The 20,744-nt window shown below is 34.7% G+C and overlaps 1 protein-coding gene across 1 annotated transcript in view; it reads right to left on the bottom strand.

Annotated features, from left to right (window-relative positions):
- mkln1 (muskelin 1, intracellular mediator containing kelch motifs) overlaps positions 1–20,744 on the bottom strand; it is an 89,752-nt gene that overhangs the window by 13,023 nt on the left and 55,985 nt on the right. Inside the window, exons 13-17 of the mRNA XM_028814334.2 lie at positions 18,527–18,674; positions 11,475–11,589; positions 6,374–6,513; positions 3,283–3,385; positions 921–975 (exon numbers count right to left, since the gene is read on the bottom strand). Coding sequence (XP_028670167.1) covers positions 921–975; positions 3,283–3,385; positions 6,374–6,513; positions 11,475–11,589; positions 18,527–18,674 — 561 coding nt within the window. The remainder of the gene's footprint in view (positions 1–920; positions 976–3,282; positions 3,386–6,373; positions 6,514–11,474; positions 11,590–18,526; positions 18,675–20,744) is intronic.

Below are 20,744 nucleotides of genomic sequence, written 5' to 3'. Positions count from 1 at the left end.
CTTCGTAGACTCTGGTAATTCTAGTATTAAAGGCAGTGATAAAGAGCATCTGACTCTCCACACTAGAATTATCAAATTAGTCAAAAATTAACATTGAAATGTTATACTAAAAGTAAGCATGTAAAAATTCTATGTGCTACATGTACATGTGTACTATTATTAATATTTTTTTTCTCTCTTTGCCTATCTAAAGCATTACATGCTTATGACTTGTATGCAGTTAAGAGAAACAACTGAATACTTAAATGTGGTATACTGCTCTGTCTATAGCACATAGAAAAAACCTAAAGGATTTTGCTGCATGCTTAAACATGACACTGCACTCATTAAATCCCCCATTTTCCAGCTATACTTCTTTTTGGTCATAGAGGTTGGAAGATGTAGTGTAATTTCCCCTCTCCTTTATATATGCACACAAGATTCTGAAAGAGAATTTAGAAGTTTGTTTTAGAATCAAATCAGATTCTTTTTCACTCCCTGCCTCAAGTCACACAACCCCCCCGATATTAAATACAACCTTTTTTCTTTTTAAACCAGTATCAGCCCAATGCAGATACTCTGTATCCAAACAATGCAATATCTAGTTGAAACCTTTGTATTTTAAATTTTATGTAGAAGTAAATGAACAAACAAAAAACAACACAAAAAATATTATTTGGAAGCTAAAAGTAAGTTTCCTTTTCTTTCTATTCAGAGAAGCTGTATTGGTTTTAGGCATGGTAGAAAACAACCCCCATCTGTATACACTTTTCACATTTACTCAGTCATTAGTCTTCAGAGACCTGTATGGAAATGTAAAAATCCGTATACAATATACGTATTTCTGCACTGCACTCTAATAAGGCATTTCAATGTAATATTAACAAATACAAAATAAATAATTAAAAATAAATAATTCATAGCTTCACTTTGCCACTTACCCAATGGGATAAAATCTGAGCTTGATTTGAAAAGTGCAGATGCCAAGAGCTGAAACTAAATTAAAAATATATATAAAATGTAATACTTTAATAGTCAGTATTTTACATGTATTAATTACACATCACTCATGTAGACAATTTGTCAGGATTGACACCTACAGAAAAAGAGAGACTCCCCCCCCCCCCCCCCCGAACTGTTGTTCAATTTAGCCTTACAGACTTTTAATTCCATTTTTTATGTATTATTGGATTGTTGACCATCAAAAACCAGTTTTTGAAGCCTTTAATGGGATCAGATTCACTAGGGTAACACATTTTTCATTATTTAAGATGACTTGTATGATTACCTTGCTCACCAAACAAATGAAAAAAGCATGAAACTTTGGTACCCTTTTTTCTCTCAAATGTTCAAGCACCACCCATCAAAAATGAATAAATAAAATGTGACCAAGTTCACTGTGGACAAATATCCCAAAAATCAAAACTGGGCTATACCATGCAAAAAAAAAAAATGTTCATGATGGCATCTACTGGTGCCATACCATAAAGGGAGCCCTTCAATAACCTCTATGTATACCTTGAGGGGAGTGACAAACAGCTTTAATAACAAAACAAAAAATAAAAAACACGAAGGCTATGTTCACAATAGTTTATTCTGCAAGGCCTAGTCTAGGTAAGCTTGTGGAAATCTTTATGATCTACTGTGGCCTCAATTTTAAACATTCTTGTGTATATGAATAATTTGTTGTATATTTTAATAAACATGCTATGTTTTTGTTTCAACATTCATAACCTGTGATTTTTTGTAGATGCAGCTAGGATTTTCTAAATCACTTTACAATGAGTAATAATGTCTTACACAGCAAACACAATCAACCTAACCTGCACTTTTTTGTTATACTGGAAGAAAACCCCAATATTCTGACCATGCTTTCTTAGATTGTGGTACAATTCCAAAAACTGCACAGAGACGGGAAAATAAAAAAAAATCCTCATAGTATTAATAAGTCAGTTTTAAGATAAAAGGCAACTAACAAGAGACATTGACAGTTTACCATAATACTTAAAGTTAGAATTTAGCAAGCAGTTTAATCATTAACCAATTTCTAACTTTTAAACATAATTAAATACTGAAGTACAAAAAAAACCAAAAAAACAAAAAACGAAACACTCCGTTAATGGGTATCGAGGAAACAATGGACAAATGATATAATACAATTGGCCATCATACTTTAAGCCAAATGCTGTACAAGTCAAAACAGACCAAATACTGTATATGTAAGATAAGGTGCACCTTTTAAAAAAAACACTGACAATACACTCTGCACTTCCAGAGGGATGCCTAACAGGCTAATGCAAAGAAATAAAACCTAGCCAACTAATTTCTACTCATGATTTAAAAGGTGGACTACACAAATATGGATGCCCAGCCTTTAATAAGACCTACTTTTTTATTCACTAGTCAAGCAGTGAAGGGCAGACCACAAGGTGTTCATTAATCCTGGTGAATATTTACATGGACCTGATTATTTTCAAGTGAGAGAATGCAAGCTCACACAAACAGGTTTACTCAAGCAGGCATCTTAATAGTACATTGCCTTAGCTTGCAACACGTCTCCAACAGCAGCTCCTAGAATACCTCTTTGTCTCAGCTATTGTCCTAACATTTGCATGTAATTTTTTTTTTAAGTGAAAACTTAATTATCTGATGGTGATGTCAGAGCAACTCCCCTTATGAGACTATTTCTTTCAAACCTAAATCAAGGCAAAAAAATAAGCACATGCATGCAACAGACAGTAATGGAAAGTTAGTGAAATGTGTTTTGACTTTGAAAGGATTTAAGCATGTTCAATTTAACATACACTTTCAAGCTCTGTTGCATTTTTGTCCTTACAATCAAGCTCTGAAAGAATATAATTCAAGTAGTACTGGTATTGTCACTGAAGCTTACTTGAACACACTTATAATTTCTTTTGAAAAGGCTGATCATGTCAATAGCAATTTATATTGTCCTGATGATCCACCTTAAGCAGTTCAGACAGGTCTTTAAGAAATACTAAATCCCAAAACCACTGGTGCTAAAAATATTTAGATGACATAAAATATTCAATTTAAGGCTACAGCTCTCTGAACCTCACTAAATATTTATGTCTGTTGAACCATCACATAAAAGTGTGCAATACCGAGTCCATGCCATCTGCATGTGCCTCCTCCATGCACAAACAAAACTGTTTTAAAAAAAAAAAATGTTCACATAAATCAAAAAGGACAAATTTGCATTAGAGTAATGCTTATTAAAGGTACAATCAGACATTCATTGGCTTTTCAAAAACAAATGTTTACATTTATAGTGGCTTTTACCTCCTTTGTCTCTTCAGGGTCTGAATGATCCACTGTTGAAGACAAGTCATTTTGTAAATATTTCAGTGCATTCAGAGGCTCACTCTGGGCTTTTTCTTCAAACCTATTGAAATTACAAAGAAATACAAAAGCCCATTAGATCATATAAAGACAATCATAGGTAACCTTTATCAAATTAACTTATCATTATTATTCTAATTATTCATAACATCATTGAAAGTTACTTAAAACCTAAACATATTTCAATGAAAGTGACAACAGAAGGGAAAAGTTTTAAATTTGAATCTCAGAAGTAAGATACTAATCAAATTAATACTTCATAATAAATTTAGAGTCACTTCATAAAACTACTAAGAAAGCAAATGAAAACATTAGCCGTGTTCACACAAATCTACATAAAACAAACAAACTTTTAATAATATTGGGAATCACAAATTGAAAATGATAATCTTAGCTTAAATGCAATTTGAAATACGTAAACTATTCACTTCCTGAATACAATGGCTTCACTTTTAAAAAAGAGAGAAAATTAAGACTAAGTGCCCATAAATAAGACAAACTAGGTGCCCATAAATAATTACATACAAAAAAGTAAAACCTTCTAAAACAAAATAAATTCATAGTATTGATTAGGTAATATACAGAGCACTGGACTTGGAGGATTTTGTCATTCAATTCTGTTTCCCTGGATTGTCTAGTTTTCTGTATATTTTTTTTCCCCATTGCAGGCTCAAATAGTAGGACACCAGCCCATCGCAGGAGAGTAATTTTAAACATAGTAACAAACACATCTTTAGACTGTAAAAGGAAACCTATGTAGACACAAGGAAACATTTGCCACCTTCACTCAAAGAACAAGCAATAATTACACTCATGCAGACTATTCCATTTTCAAAGGAAGTCTGAAATTGCAGAATAGTCAACTTGAAAACTAATAAACCTTGACAAAACACTTGCATCAAGAATGATAATGCACATGTGCTGCTTTAGTCGACTAAGGTTCCTGGTAGTTGGGTACACATAGAAAAGACAAAAAAAATGAACTATTTCAGCATTTGTGCTGTAGATATTATAAAGGAATACTCAGAAGAAGCTAAGTCCTTCACTGTGATTACATTTATACATGTTCAACATTCTAAATAGGGTTACTGAATGTGTATTTTGAGCAGGAAATGGTTTGTTAAGTACTATTACAAATGTTTTGCCTGTACTTCACCTTGCCTTGAGTAAACACAATCACAAAGTAAGCCTTATGATTACTTTATTGAGAAATTAATGTATATTTGTGTATCAAGTAATTATACTCTAGCCTTTCATGTATACCACCATTTTAAGTGTGATGGTGGGTTCTTTTATGTGGAAAATAAATATGTACTGTTGGTGGTGTATATTGGAAACACACTTGCACATTCTAGTGTGAAAAGGACTTCAGGTCAGGGAAAGTTTCACTGGAAGAACTATAGAAACAATATCAATAAGGGCACTAAGCTCCTGATGAAGTCATAATGGTTTGTACATAGTTCATAGGCAGTATTGTTGGCTATAAAAAACAGTCACCTTTGGATAAATCTGCAAGGCATGCAAAATGATGCAACTCTAGTGTGTCTAATATGCTGACTGCAATATGTACCATGACTAATTATTCAAAGCAATTTATAAATATCAAACTGAGTGGAATAGGCAGTTTAGTAATTCAGGCATGAAATTATAAAATACCTTGCAAATGAAACAAGGGTTAATTTCATAAAAGTGGGTAATTTAACCCATGTAATGGACATATAAAAGATGTCAGAGGACATACTGCACAGCAGATATGCACATGCTTGGAGTGCATGTCTAGAAACCAGGTTATTAGTGTCCAAGAAACCTACAGTAGTTATCAGATGCAGATTTCTCTGCGAGTAAGACACAACATCACATTTTTTGACATCCACTCACAAAGGAGTTAAAAGAAACAACAGATAGCAAACTGGTTAAAAAGTAGGGGTCTTCCAAATAAGACATCTACTTAATGTACAAGTGTGAAGTGTCATTGACCCAAGCTTTAAATATTAAACATGTGGTTACTACCACTGACACCAAGCACCGTTTCCAAATCTGTAGATTTCTAAGATAAATATATGGAGGCACAATACACTATGACAAATAGAAATTTCTTTGCAAATGAGGTTCTATGGAAAAAATAAAAAAAAACCTTTGTGTAGTATTAAACAACTTTTTAAACTTATTTTTATGCATATTCTGGGGTTGTGAAATATGAGGAATCTACTTCTACTGTTATTTTCAGTTTTGCTCTGAATTCTAAAAGTTGATTTTCATAATGTTTGGTTTTCTTTATTTTTATGCCAATGTTGTTTTGAAGGTCATGTCACCTTGATCCTTGCATGAGGACATAAACAGCATCTTTCGCATCACTTAGCTCATCTCCCAAGAAGACCCCAGTGGTAGGATTTTATTTTTGGTTTTACTTTATCTTTAACCCTCGAGTACTGTCCTATCCTGCTGCTCTTGGTGGCCCCGTTTTATTTTGATCTCAAGGTTTTGAAACTTGCCTTGCCTGATCATATCTTTTTCTTGTTATCTCATGGTATTTTTCAGTGTTCACAATATTGCCAGGCAGTTCAACTTTTCTGAGCACTTGGGTTCAATTTTATATTCAAATTTTCTAATTTCAAAGTTTGTTCCAAAGACATAAAAGATCATTTTTGGAAGTATACTTGATATTAGTGGATATGGCATTTTATGACAAAGAAACAGAATCAGCCAAAAAAACAATCAGTTATGCAAGGCACAATTTCACATTTCTGTAATAACATCTGCATATGAAAAATAATGAACTCAGACATTATAATCTAATACAATATCAAAGTTGTCACTAACTGTATCTGTTAAAAAATCTGTCAATAAATGCACACAATTCAACACATCATCAAGAAATATAAAAGGGCTATTTGCATAATTTTAACTGATAACTGTAGGTATATGAAACATATCTGCCGTCATAATCAGGCAGTTATTAAAGACAAGAAAAAAATACATAGATATTAAATAAACACAAGGACCAAAAACAAACAGATTTTATTCTACATACCTGTACTTCCTAATAAGGTATTTGCAGTGCCTTAGAAGATACTCTTTTGTTGGACGGCAAAGCTTCAAAGACCAAAAATCATCCAGCCGCATTTTAGGAGAGCAAGACTTGCCAGGATTTCCCCCAAACAAATAATGCACCTACATAAAGATATGTCAGTTTAAAACTTTTAAAAACATTTACTACAGGTGACAAAATGAAATTACATCACAGATACACTGTAGTTCACTGAAACATGAAGCTAATGTAAAGAGCACAATCGATAAATAATGGGAACAATAACCAGTTAACACATTTCTATGTTTCCCTTTGAAGGTGTCTGAAATAACAGAACAACTATATTCAGCCTTCATCATGATTACCAGTATTTCTTCAAGGACCTCCCCCCTCATAAATGCAAACCAACAGGACAGTCAGCAAGTATCTGCTCATATTCACTATACAGAGATATACTGTATTAATGTTCTCCCCACTGCTGTCTGTGTTCAGCCTTTACTGATGCACAAATAACTCATTTGGTGCAAAATGTATGTACTTGTATTTAAAGATTTTTATATGTGTGTGAGTGTGCCCTATAATAGGTTATCCTCAAATTCACTGCTGTTTCTTGCTCTGTGCCCAAAGCCACTAGGAAAGTGTCCACTTTCTCACGCATGGATGTGTAATATATAATAAATAGATACAGGTAATGGATGAATCTAACTGCAGTTAGCTTTTAGAATATGAAAAATATGCAACGTATGGAATTAATCCTCTTATGTCGTCTCTGGGCTAGTTTTTGGCTGCTTAATGAAACTCACTATTTTAATGACTACATATTTTACATTTCAAAAACACAATGAATAAAAGCTAGGGGTGTGCAAAAAAATCGATTCGCGAAAGAATCGCAATTTTATCTCTACCGATTCAAAATCGATTCATACAGGACACAAAATCGATTCATATTTCCTATTTTATAACGGCGCGAGTTTTAACTATTTTTCCGGATAGGAGTTTGTCAATCCTATAGATGGCGCTATGCCAGTTTCTGCTCAGATAGTAATCCTTGGTGTGAGTAAGAAGAAAGTGAGTGCGCGCTCGCGCAAGCATTCGATAGACGAGCCATGGAAAACGCAGTGGAAAAGAATATTCAACCTGCCCCGTCCTCATTTAAGGCAGACGTTTGGGCACATTTTGGATTCTACAACATCGATGGCAAGAAAGAGCTTGATAAAACTCACGTCATATGCAAGCTTTGTAAAGCTAAAATCAAATATTTTGGAAACACTACAAACCTCAGGACTCACATGGCACGTCATCATCCAGAGGATGCAAACGAAGTTCAGCCAAAAGTAAGAAACATTCCAGGAGACCAACGCACTCTGCATCAATGTTGCAAACTTCCAACCAACTCTGAACGGGCGAAGAAAATAACTCAAACCATAGCCTGTTTTATTTCCAAAGATCTGCGTCCCTACAGCGTTGTTGAAAATGAAGGCTTTCGGTACATGCTGAAAACAGTTGAGCCTAGATACGCTATACCAAGCCGTCAGCTTTTTGCTGAAAAAGCGATACCTCTGTTATACGAAGAGACAAAGAAAAAAGTAGCAGAAGCGTTGAAGAAAGCAACAAGAGTAGCCTTAACATGCGATGCATGGACATCAAGGGCAGTCCAGTCGTATGTAACCTTTACCGCTCACTATATTACAGACAACTGGGAGCTTGAGTCACGAGTTTTACAAACTACAGCAATAAATGAAAGCCACACAGCCGCACATATAAAGGAGAACATTCAATCTGTCGCACAGGAATGGCAGCTCACAACCACTGACCTGGTAATTGTTACCGATAACGCTGCTAACATGCTAGCTGCTGCACAGCTGGGAAACTTTCAACACGTTAAATGTTTCGCACATACCATCAACCTCGCGGCACAGAGAGCTCTGAAGCTGCCGTCTGTTTCACGTCTGCTGGGGAAAATTCGGAGAATTACCGGATTTTTTCATCGCAGTGCCACCGCAAATCATGTCTTGAAACAGAAACAGAAACTTCTGGAGCTGGCACCGCACAAGTTGACAACGGACGTGGCTACACGATGGAATAGTGCATTCGACATGATCGATAGATTCCTGGAGCAACAACCAGCCATTTGCGCTGCACTTCTCTCTGCTGAAGTAAGAAAATGTGGAGCCGGCATCTGCACACTAGACGAAACCGACGTCGCCAACGCAGAAGAAGTTGCTGCAGCCCTCAAGCCATTAAAAGAGGCAACAAACATAATGTCTGAAGAAGCCACGCCGACAGTGTCTGTGATAGCCCCACTACATGAGCAGCTACTTCACGAAACAAAAGCAGGATTCTGTGGTGAAACAGCACTCGTCCGGGAAATCAAACAGGCAATTCACGAAGATCTGGCCAAGAGATACACGAGTGTGACAGACAAAAATATGCTCCACATATCTTCAAGCCTGGACCCCAGGTTCAAAACACTGCCCTTTCTCTCTCAGGACGAGCAAAAGGACATACACTCTAAGGTGATTGCTGAAGCGGCAACACTTGAGGTAATTTATTATATTTTTTAATAGTAAAAGTGAAAAACACTAGTTGCATGACAGTGGCATGACAATATGCTATTAGCAAAACCACATACACAGTGTGTATGGTTGTGAAATTACCATTGACATGTAGCACTTTAAATGTACCACAATAATATCTAGTTATTGCTTAGTTTGTTTTATTTATATATATATATATATATATATATATATGGTATATATGTATGGTATATACAATAATTAATAATAACACTGAATTTCTAATTGAAAGACAAAGGTTGGTTGATTGCGTTTTTGTTTTCTTTTATGGTGCATTAATGCAGAATGAGGAGCTAGACATCCCAAATGTAGTGCTGGATGATGAAGGCCCCCCTGTTCCCAAAAAAAGAAAAACTTCCCTGCTGAATTTACTAGGCAAGACTTTCACTAATGTCAGAGATGTTCCTAAATCCGCTGGCACCAGAGCTGAGGAAGAGATGAAGAAGTATTTGGAAACTCCATCATTGTCACTCTCAGAAGACCCCCTAACTTGGTGGAGGTCTCAGGAGACTGTCTTTCCCCTCCTTGCAAAATTGGCTAAATGCTACCTATGCATTCCTGGTACTAGTGTTGCAGCAGAGAGGGTATTCTCAACTGCTGGGGACATAGTAACTGCACAGCGGAGCATGCTCACTCCAGAACATGTAGACCAGCTTCTGTTTCTACAAAAGAACATGTACATTCCAGCAGATGGTGGACTTTAAACTCACTAATGTGCGCATACACCTGAATCTAATCTAATATATTCTGATCTGTTGTCAGTTTGACTGTAGTTGTCACAGTTCAAAAACTGTTGTCTGCTGAAATGGAAACGGTTTAGGTAAAAAGAAAATGTTCACAATTAATTATTATTTTGGATGTTACACTTGTTACAGCACTTTACAGCCCAATGTAGCAGCATTTTTATTTATTCTGATAATGGCACTTTACAACCAACTATAGCAGCTCTTATTTGGTTTTATTTAATCTACTTTTATTTAAAGTGTCAATATAAGTTGTTTAATTTAAGTTGAAAGTTTGCAGTTTATATTTGCAACAGTTTATATTTTTGTAATGTGACTTCAACTGTTATCTCAGGGCTGTATTTTGTATCAGACTGATGGAAAATAAAAAACAATCATAACGTTTTGAATCGAGAATCGGATTTGAATCGAATCGTGAGCCCAAGAATCGAAATCAAATCGTTAGATTTTCTGAATCGTGCACCCCTAATAAAAGCTCATCTTAGATTTTTCACTACAAAAGGACATTAGACATAAAACAGACCATGACTTTTATTTCAACCTTTGCTGCTTTGAGGTTTATTTTATTTACACTGAAAAATGGATTTTAATGATGAATTATGATACTTGCATTAGTATTCAGATCTAATGCATGTTAAGAACACCTTTCCTAGTAATAACAGCTTGAAGTCTTGGGGTGCTTGTTTATCAGCTTTGCACAATGATTATGTGTGATTTTATGTCCCGCTCATCATAGTGTCTTTAGCAAAGTCACAGATTTTCATTGGCACTAAATTTCCCTTGAAATACTGCAGTCTACTTTTGGTTTTGTGTGTGTTGCATCACTGTACTGGTAAAGGGAAATCTGCTCCAAAACTATTTATTTTCTAAGAAGACTTAAAACAAATTTCCCTGTAATGGTTTTAAAAAACACTACCATTTATTTTTTCTTCATCTCAAATGACTTGTCTTGTTCATGCTGATGAGAAGTATAACTCTAGCATACTCATACTTAATTATTGGTTTTCACTATAGAAAGCATCAAAAAGAATGAACCAAAGAGCTAAAAGATGGTCAAATACAATAGCAAGAATATTTTTCATACAGATTTAATGGATTGTTCTTAGGCTTTCTGGCAACATCCAGATGGGCTGTGATAGAATTTTTTTTTGCCATCCCTATAAATTGTACATTGTACATACTTAAGTATTCAAACACTCATGTAGTCGGTCTCTGTTAATGGGAATTTATAACAGCAGAAATTGCGGTTTAATTTTCATAGTTAAGTTTCTACCCATAGGTCTTTAGCAAATTGTAATTTTTTTTTTCATCACAGTAGACTAATTTCTACTGCTAATTAAATACATTTTCAGTGAGCAGAAGTAAAACCACACGCTCAAAATTGTGATAACTGATAAAAGTCACTTTTGGCAAATTATCACTGGGTGAAAGGTTTTACTATTGTTAGAACAAAAGAACATCAAAATATTTTAGTATTACTATATTTGATACTACTAACAAATGACACTGGCTCAGATATCATAGTAATTTTGGACTGACTGATGAATCAATATCTGGTAAATACAAAGCTAGATTTGAAAGATTTAAAATAGTACTCTTTAATTGTAAAAAGAATGCTGAACTTTTGCAAAGGAAAGAATACTACTGACAGGTATATTATATGAAACAAAGTCCACGATAATAATAGTACAGAAACAAGCACTGTGAAATACCCACTTCTCACTAAGACTTAGTGTCTTGACCTTTTAATGAAGTGTAACAAAAAAAGTAACCATTTAAAATTACTTTATGCATCTCATCATAAACAAGTTGATGGGCAAAACGTGGACAAGGTTCCTCTTCTTGAAGATTTTTACTTGGATTCTCCTTAATTGATTGATCATTCTTGTACACGCATGACCTGTTAAGAAAGCAAAGGAGGAAAAAAAAAAAAAAACCCTATGTTACAATAATTTAGATTAGAAAATCTACAGAAAAATGAACAGTGACCATATTTTAAAATAATAAACTGGGGAGTTTGGGAGGCACGTTAGTATATTGTATTAAAGAGTAAAAATAAAAGAAAACTGGTAAACAATTATGTTAAGACGAGACATTTATTTCCTTAAATACTTAAAATATTTATATTAACAACTAAAAAATGGTAATTGCAGAAATCAATTTTGAACTGTCAGCAGTCTCAATCAACCTACCTTCAACTATCAATTATGTCAATATTTGGATGATGATAAATGTGAAACTGCCATTTTTGAAGGATTACAAAACAAGCAATGTGTCTCTCATTTTGCACACCAATCCTTTTCAAAATGAGATGTAATAATATATTTTATTTATTTAGCACCTAAGAATGATTCAACAAAGTTATAAAATAGCAATACTGCACATTAATAAAAAAAAAATCACGCCACGAATCACGAATTTTACTAGGATAAAATTAAAGAACTGCAAAAAAAGATTTTGAACTGTTTAATGAACTCCTACCTCCTAAAAAAATAAATGAAATTAAAGTAATTAAACATTTTCACCATATGCTTTAGTATTACACCCAGGTATCCATTACCAAATAAACATAATCCATTGGCAGTGGATGGTGCCTATTCTGAAAGCATCAGATTTACAGAAGAAAAGCTATTTATCAACACTCATACTAGACCAATTTAGAATATTCAAGAATTTGTGTTGTGGGATGTAAGAAGAAGAAACTTGAAGCACCAGTAAACCTAAACAGTCAGAGGAGAATGTGAAACACGATATGAAAATAAAATTCCATACTGTGGCAGGTACAACTCCTGAAACCTAAATTTTGCAGGTGGTAGATGCATTCCTCAATCATGGCCAGAACACTCTAGTTACAGCTTTTTGAAGTACAACTGAATGCTTATTGTTATAGTTATACTGGCTTGTTTGAATTTTTTTTTTTTTTTTTATTTAGTTACCGGTCTCCTGCACTTTGAAGTAGAATACTCCTCTAATACTTGTGAAAAGTTTGATAAAGCTAATATTGAACATGAGAATTTAGGAGATGGTAATGGCCCAGTTTTGAGTTTCGACACATAGCAAGTGTCTAATACTAGATATAACAGATTAGGCATTTTTACTTACAAATATATACTTTCAGCTTTGGCTTCAATCAAATAAAAACATTGAATTGTATGGTGTGTTTACCTGGGGAAGAGATCGCAGCAGGATGCACTATGAGAAGGCGGCAAGCAGGAAGAGGCAGTTTGATGGTCTGTGCAATGTTATGCTAGGAAACCTTGGGTTTTCATGTTTTCCCAATTCATGTGGATGTTACTTTGACAGGTAACTCCCACCTAATGATTACAGCAGACCATGTACACACCTTCATGGTAATGGTATTCCTTGATGGCAGTGGTGTCTTTCAGCAGGTTAATGCGCCCTGTCACACTGCAAAAATTGTTCAGGAATGGCTTGAGGAACATAACAAAAGTTCAGCAGCCAACATAATTGCAATGTACTCCTTTAAGGATTACCAAAAAGAAAGATGCATGTCACCTAAAATTCGTGCAAAATGCATCAGCAAGAATTTTAACTAAAGATAGAAAATCTGGGCATATCTAACCAGTCATAGACTGCCTGGCTATGTCCTTTAGGTTTGATTTAAAAAGTTTTATTGTATATAAGGCTCTAAACAATCTACCTCGTTCTTACATTTTGGACTTCTAGTCCCCCAACACTGCTAAATTTACACCAGTTTTCTCAGTTTCCAGGAGTGAAGACTAAACAAACTTGAAGTTGTGAGGTGGCTTTTTTTCCACAAATCAAAAAGTTGGAATACTTGACTATTAGAGATGCATCTATGACAGTACAACTGAACACATTAAAAAACTACTAAAAAACACTCCTCTTTAATCTGGTTTTTGTGATCACTTAAGAAATTACTAGCATCATTAGCCATATTGCATTATTTTTAAGCTTGAGGCAGAATTACCAATTTGGGAAAGAAGGACAGAATAGAAAGAATGGCGCACAAAAACTATCGAGGACAGAAGAAGGGGGAGCATGTACACCTGTTGTTCAAAGGTTAGGAAGCTGAGGAATGATACCAATGACATAATATAGAAAAATGGTCCTGGTGGGCACGTGAGAAGCCAGCTGGAATAGTGAATCAGCAGAAACAGCAAAAGGCATTGCTACTAACAAGGTCAAGATGATGTAATACATGAAAAATAAAATTAGTATATTCATGTACTAGTTTAAATAAATATACAAATATATATAAGCATTAACCTTAGTGCAGAAAATAATGCAAGTCAGGCCTGCCACGCAAAGAAACAAATAAAGGTACATGCTATATTTCTTTTTAATTAAAGCTTAGCTTCTGCCGCTAAATAAAAAATAGCTTGAAGGCCAAGGGAAAGGAAATGATAAAAGAGTGCCCAAAAAAGGAAGAAGGGAACATCTGATTAGCCTAGGCCAATTATAATAAGCAAAACAGAAACTAAAGTTAGACAATAGACCGGAGGCCAGCTGTAGGGGAAGTCAGGAGATGATAATGGTTCCCATGGGAACTCGGGGTATCAGCCGGGCAGGTGCAGAGGGGAGTCAGAGAAAAGAGCAAATGAGCTAATTTGAGCGAGGTCGGAGTGATAAGAAATGACTATTTAAGTTTTGAGTCCTGAACTGTTTTGGGCTCAGCTCAATTTGGCCATAATGGGTTGAGTCCATGTTATTATTATTATTATTTTATTGCAATAAAATTATAGACTGTTTGCCTATCCCGAGTCTCCTAATAGCCTTCATTTCAGATAAAAAGCCTTGTGGTGACAATTTTTTGCCACGACACTGGCTGCCAATCACTACTTTTGTGTGTTATTTTTTTCAGTACTCTGTGGTGGCAATATATCCTACTGTCTCAGTGGCCTAAGTATACTGCGAGGATGATGAAAGCTCCACAAGAGTATCCTATTAATGGTGACACAATCATGCACTGTAAAATTCCTAGGGGGCACTATTAACTATTTTTATGTATGTAAATAAACTATATAAATAAATGCTGTTGTTGTAGAAACCCCTGAGTCACTTTATATTGATCTTACATTGTCTATCGTTCAGCAACAACACTTAAGCAAATGTGGACAAACATTAATAAAAATTAAACAAAGGGAAATTCAAACACTCTCTGTCCACTCAACAACTCCTTAAGCACTTTCTTTCAAATCTTGGATATTCATAGGTTTTGAGTACACAAGAATGCTGAGGAGGCACATAAAACGCAAATCTACCAATGTGTGCAACATAATGAGAGAGAAAAAATAAGTATTTCTCCCACTCTAGCTGTGAAACTTGTGGTTTGGCTCCTGTCTTACATCAATTACTGTTTCAACTATGTACTTGAAGGGTCTACACCAGGGGTGCCCAATACGTCAATCGCGATCAACCGGTAGATCGGAAAGGTAGTGCAGGTAGATCGTGTTGCATTTAAAATTTTTTTTTAAAATGTTAGTCCATCATATATCCTCCCTATGGCATTTGCCACTTGATTGACATACAGGGCGGGCAGTCTGATATCTCTTTTCTTCTAACACACTGGTCACCCCGCACACACCATCAAATGCGCGAGCTACTGCAAAACTCCGGCTATCTAAGTGATCTAGTTAGCCTCCCAATTTATATAGACTAAAGAAGGAATTTAAAAAAAAAATGTTTGTCAGGGGGTGGGGTGGGTGTTTTATGGACTGGATGTGGAATTGGAAGATGATTTTTTTTTTTTTCTCACAATGTCACAATCGAAGTGTGTTTGCCTGATCTGTCAATCTATCATTGATATTCCAAAGAAGGAAAATGTGGAAAGGTACTTTCGAACTGTTCATAAAAACTATGAAACTGACTTCCTTCCAAAAAGCAATTTGAGAAAGAGAAAGGAGAGAGAACTAAAATTGCAGTTAATCGGACAGCCGTCATTTTTCACTCAGCTGAATTCAAAAGCAAAGGCAGACACACTGAATCAAAAATTGCAACACTGTTTCACCTAAAACTCCTCTACAGTGGAGGATGATATTTTGACACTACAGGATGACATTCAGCTGAAGTATGGGGCTCATGGACAGATTTGGAACTTACTCACACAGGAAAAGTACCCAAACATGAGGAAATATGCTACCTCCTTGACTGCATTATTCGGCTCTACTTATTTATGCAAGTCAGCCTTTTACCACATGAAGACTGTTAAATCCAAATACTGTAGTGACCATAAATGTATTGAATTGTTATTGTGCCATAAAGGTTATTCAGTTATGCAAGATACAACAACATATATTTTATGTACAAAGTATCATATCTCTCTCTCTCTATATATATATATATATATATATATATATATATGCAGCTGGAGATCCACAAAGGGAGAAAAAATGAATCACGTATCATAAAGTAGTTTTTATTCCTGAGCTTTCAACCCCTGCCAGGCGTCTTCATCAGAGGATAATGCTTAGACTTACAAGAATCAAAAGCAATATATAGCAAAACATTACGTGGAGGGGGTGGCTAAGTCAGTGTGATGGGGGGGGGGGGTATTGGGTGTACAGTTTATTTATTATGAACATGTTCTTCTTAAGTTTGCATATGCTGGATTTATGTCCAAGTGTCTGTTGATGGCATTCTCATTTGATAGCCAAGATTCGGCCAGCTCTCTGGCACTTTTTGTTCATGTAATGTTTCAAACCTCTCATTAATGGTTGGAGCTAAAGTTTTAGCTAAAACAAACTCTTAAAATAGCTTGATAATGCATTTGCTTCTGCACTCTGTTCTTGTAATGAAAATGACCATTTCTAAAATTAAATGTGATCCAACATGTTAAACGCATTAAACAATATGTTTTTTTGTGCTGTGCTTTGGCTTGAGTTTTTCCTGTCGCAATTAAATAGAACTGAAATGATTCACTGCTTTTCAAAACAACATTCAATGTGTGTGCCAATTACAAATGGGAATTCAAAGGCATACTATGATTTTAAATCATGTCTATTTGGTCACATTCTGAAACATGCTTTTAATAAAAAGGAAAGCCTAACTCGTTACATTTCATTTTGCATCTGCCTAGAGCATAGTGCATTTTTTCCAGTGATCAAGCATTAATTCTGCCAAAACTAAATGAACTCAAATGACCAATCAGCATCTAATCATAAATCTGATTTTTTTTCTAATTTAGATATTTCTTTTAATACAATTTTATACATTGAATACTTGTATTTGTAACTATTTTATATATGTGAATAAAACATGGCACTATACATCAGATATATGAAAAATATGTAGCCTATGATTAATGCAGATAATGTGAAAATGTACTTCTGAAACACATGCACTGCCTAGATTAATATCATTGAATGACATCATGAAATTAATTTCTTGTGAATGTCTCATTCTCTATATCTTTAAATATGCTTAAGGAATATACACTTTATACTACAATTTTTGTTTGATTCATTAAGTTGATTAACATAAGTGAATAACCAGAGAAGGATGAAACTATGCTGCTGAATGAAAAGGAGGCTGTGAGTTTCACTAACAGTTTCAACACTGAAAAACAAAAGGGTGAATGGCAAAATTAAGACTTGTTACAGGACTGGAAAAAATGATAAATCTTAACTGGAGCTCTCACACTTAATACATTAGTAAAATATGTTAATCATTAATTGAAGAACAGTACCATCTATATTTCCTATTCATGTATATAAAAAAAATAAATAAATAAAAGGCAATGAATGATCTCCCCATTGCACTGACCTCTGCTCCAGTGAAATGTATGGAGAAGATAATGAAGAAATATCTACTCTTTGAGATGGCCGAGCATCTTGACCCTTACCAATTTGCCTAGATGTGACACAATATTAAAGAATATCTGTAAGAGGCAAACACTATGGTGAAGAATATTTTAAACGATTTCACCAGTTCCAATAATGAAACGGTCCCAACAAGTGCCTGATAAACATACAGAGTTTAATGTTAACCTTGTATCAGTGTTGCCCAAACTCTGTCCAGAGGTACCACTGCACACTTCTGCCCTTGTTGTAACCAATTAATTTACCATGCCAAATTCTGCCTGAAATGGATTCTTACTTTGAGTGTGATTTTTGTTTCATCATTTATTATGCAAAACACAGAAATTCACACACTAAGTTAAATTAATTTATCTGTGGAATTTACCAGGGTTTGTGTTTCATTGAAACAAACCTTTTTCCTAAGCTTTATATTTTTACACTGTCATTCAGTTCACATTATCTTGTATTTAAAAAAAAAAAACAAAAACAAGGAAAGATGAGCATAAAGAAGTGATTGGATGTGAATCAACCTTTGTCTTAGAAAACATTTTTAACACTTATCTGCTTTTTGCTTTTTAGAGTCTAGTAATTGTCATTTGAGAAGGAAAGAATGTAAAAACAATTTCTAGATCGAGTTTGAGAAACTCCAAAGAATATCCGTTCTTAACAATCTGTTATTTTTTTCTTACTACCAATTCTGTTGCCTTATGTACTGTGTGGCCTGATTATCTACTTATAATGTTAGCAACTATGTTTTAATGCACAAAATTAATTTACATTATTATTAATGAAGTTATAATAATTTAAATACATTATTAATTAAAATTCACTTCTAGTCAAATCCTATGAAGGAACCAATTGAAAAGGGTGACTGTAATTTTAACAAAATTTGATTGTAATACATTTTCAGTAAAACACAAACCTCTGTTTATATATTTAACCTTAAAATTTCCATAAAAGAGCTAGTTACTATATTTTAAACTAGTTGACATATTCTTATCAGAGACATTACAGTATAATAGCGTGATAACGTAAAATTTATTAATAGTTTCTTACCAGCTGTTTCTTGCTATGTCATATATCCAGAATGAGTTTCTTACATTTTCTTCTCTCTTATCCTTATCTTTGCTAAGCCCAGAAAGAACATGTATCTCATTGAGTTCTGGATCAATTGTGGCTCTCTGTGTAAAACCTGTCATTGGAACTACAACACACACATATATAAATAAATACAATAAGACAAATAGATATAAACAAATATTTATATACATGAATGAACACTTTAATAAGTATATATGCAGAATTGAGCAATTGGGAAAGGAGGGAAAAAAAAAAAGACCCATCTAGCGAGCAGCCGTTCAATGGGTAAATGCACCTCTATAATGAGACATGTAAAAGGAAAATGGCCAGACAAACTCAAGCTAAAAAAGTCCATAAATACTCAACAGCTCTTCACGAAACTGGGTTGCAAAAGGATATTAAAGCAGAAGGGCTAAAGCAGCAGATACTACTTAAGGTTTCATTCTTTATGTCAGAACTTACTAAGACACAAAGACGAGCCTACAATTACCACATAAATCACCAAAAACTAGGTGATGAAAACTGGACAAATGTCTACAATATTATATTTACTGTTGTGACATACAGAAGTTAAGAAAGCATGGATATTCTGACCTTATTTCAGTTGTACAGACTGGTTGTCCTTTTCATGACTAGACAGGTTTGCCTAATAAATTGACCACTGACATAAATACAGTATATACTATATGAATATTGTGACGGACGGTTGGGACCCTTTCTTGGCCAGGAGGTCAATGTAATGGAAGGACTGGGCGAGCTGATGTATACAGGGCACTGCCTTCACCGAAGCGCTGGATAGCAGTCCCCTTGGGTTGCAGCGGCACCTCGGATCCCTGCAGGGCTCCATATCCATGGGAGTTGGAGTTTGCACAATCCTGTTGGGTTCTGCAGGAGTAGCCAGGAGGAGCTGCAGAGCCTTACTTTGGGTTTCCACCGCACCTGGGAGTACTTCCAGATAATGCTGATGAGCCACCTAAAGTGCTCCCAGATGCAGCATAAAAAGGACTGCCTCACTTAACTCAAGAAGCCAGAGTCGGACAAAGCTTGCCTTAGGAGGAGTAGAGGCAGAAAAAAAAGAAAAGAAAGTGCTGTGGATTTGTTTTGTCCTTTTATACTGTGCTGTAACGGTGGGAGACATGGGAAGCGTTTCACACTGTAAAATAAAATGTGTGTTGTGCTGAAATTGTGCCTTGTGTCTGTTGTCTTCAGTGTCTGGGGAACTGGTGAGCCCTGTGGTTGCCACAATGTATACCACTCACACACACACACAAATATCTATATATTTATATATCTATTTAAACATTCTATTAAATATCTTTTTAAATATCGACAAACATAACCTTTGTTTTCTCTACAATAAATGATTATCAGTATTCAAGACTTCATTTTAAACTGTACAGATCCACAATCTGTTATCAGCAACTCCAAATAAAAAAAAAAAAAGCTGTTTTTTTTTTTTTTTTTTTTTCCTAGGCTTCACATCAATGCCTTTTCTTGAATCAACAATCAGGAAATATTTCCAATAATTATTTTTGTCGGCAGTTGCTCTGACCTGTTGGGTGTCTTTCAATATGCTTAAATTCAATTGTATTTACTAAAACACAATCATGAGAAACATAATACTTTATTAATCCTGAAGGATATTACTTATTATACAACTGTACAAAGAGACAAAGGCACAAGTATCACAATGAGGAAATATAAGAAAAAAGCACATAAAATATAAATATCAAAATAAACTACAGTAAATCCTCTTTCACAATGCTTTACAGGTACCCAGTGAATTAAATATAAAAACACTATACATCCAAGTCTTTAACAAAATCCCTAGTTTACTAAACTGGAAATATTTTACATAATAATACTGCACATATAAAGTAAAATATTGCACATTCCGAGAACCAAAAAAGTTATTCACATAAGCAGCAGCAGATAAGTAATTACACATCAAAGTAGTTGAAAAAATGTTCTGGGAGATCCATTAAGGAAAGAACAGCTTATTGTGTGGATGACTGACCAGAAGAGGGGTTACACAGTCTGATGGTTGTGGGGAGGAAGGATTTCTTGATGATGTTCAGCAGAGCATTTTATGTTAGTCAGACTACCGCTAAAGACACTCCTCTGTCCAATCACAACACTATGAAGTGGGTGATTAACAGTTTTAATAATAGATTCAACTTTGTTTTTTAATCAA

The sequence above is a fragment of the Erpetoichthys calabaricus genome, chromosome 1 (genome assembly GCF_900747795.2).
Source record: "Erpetoichthys calabaricus chromosome 1, fErpCal1.3, whole genome shotgun sequence".
Lineage (NCBI taxonomy): Eukaryota > Metazoa > Chordata > Cladistia > Polypteriformes > Polypteridae > Erpetoichthys > Erpetoichthys calabaricus.
Note: the sequence above shows the minus strand (reverse complement) of the source record. Positions and strands in the feature narration are given on the sequence as shown.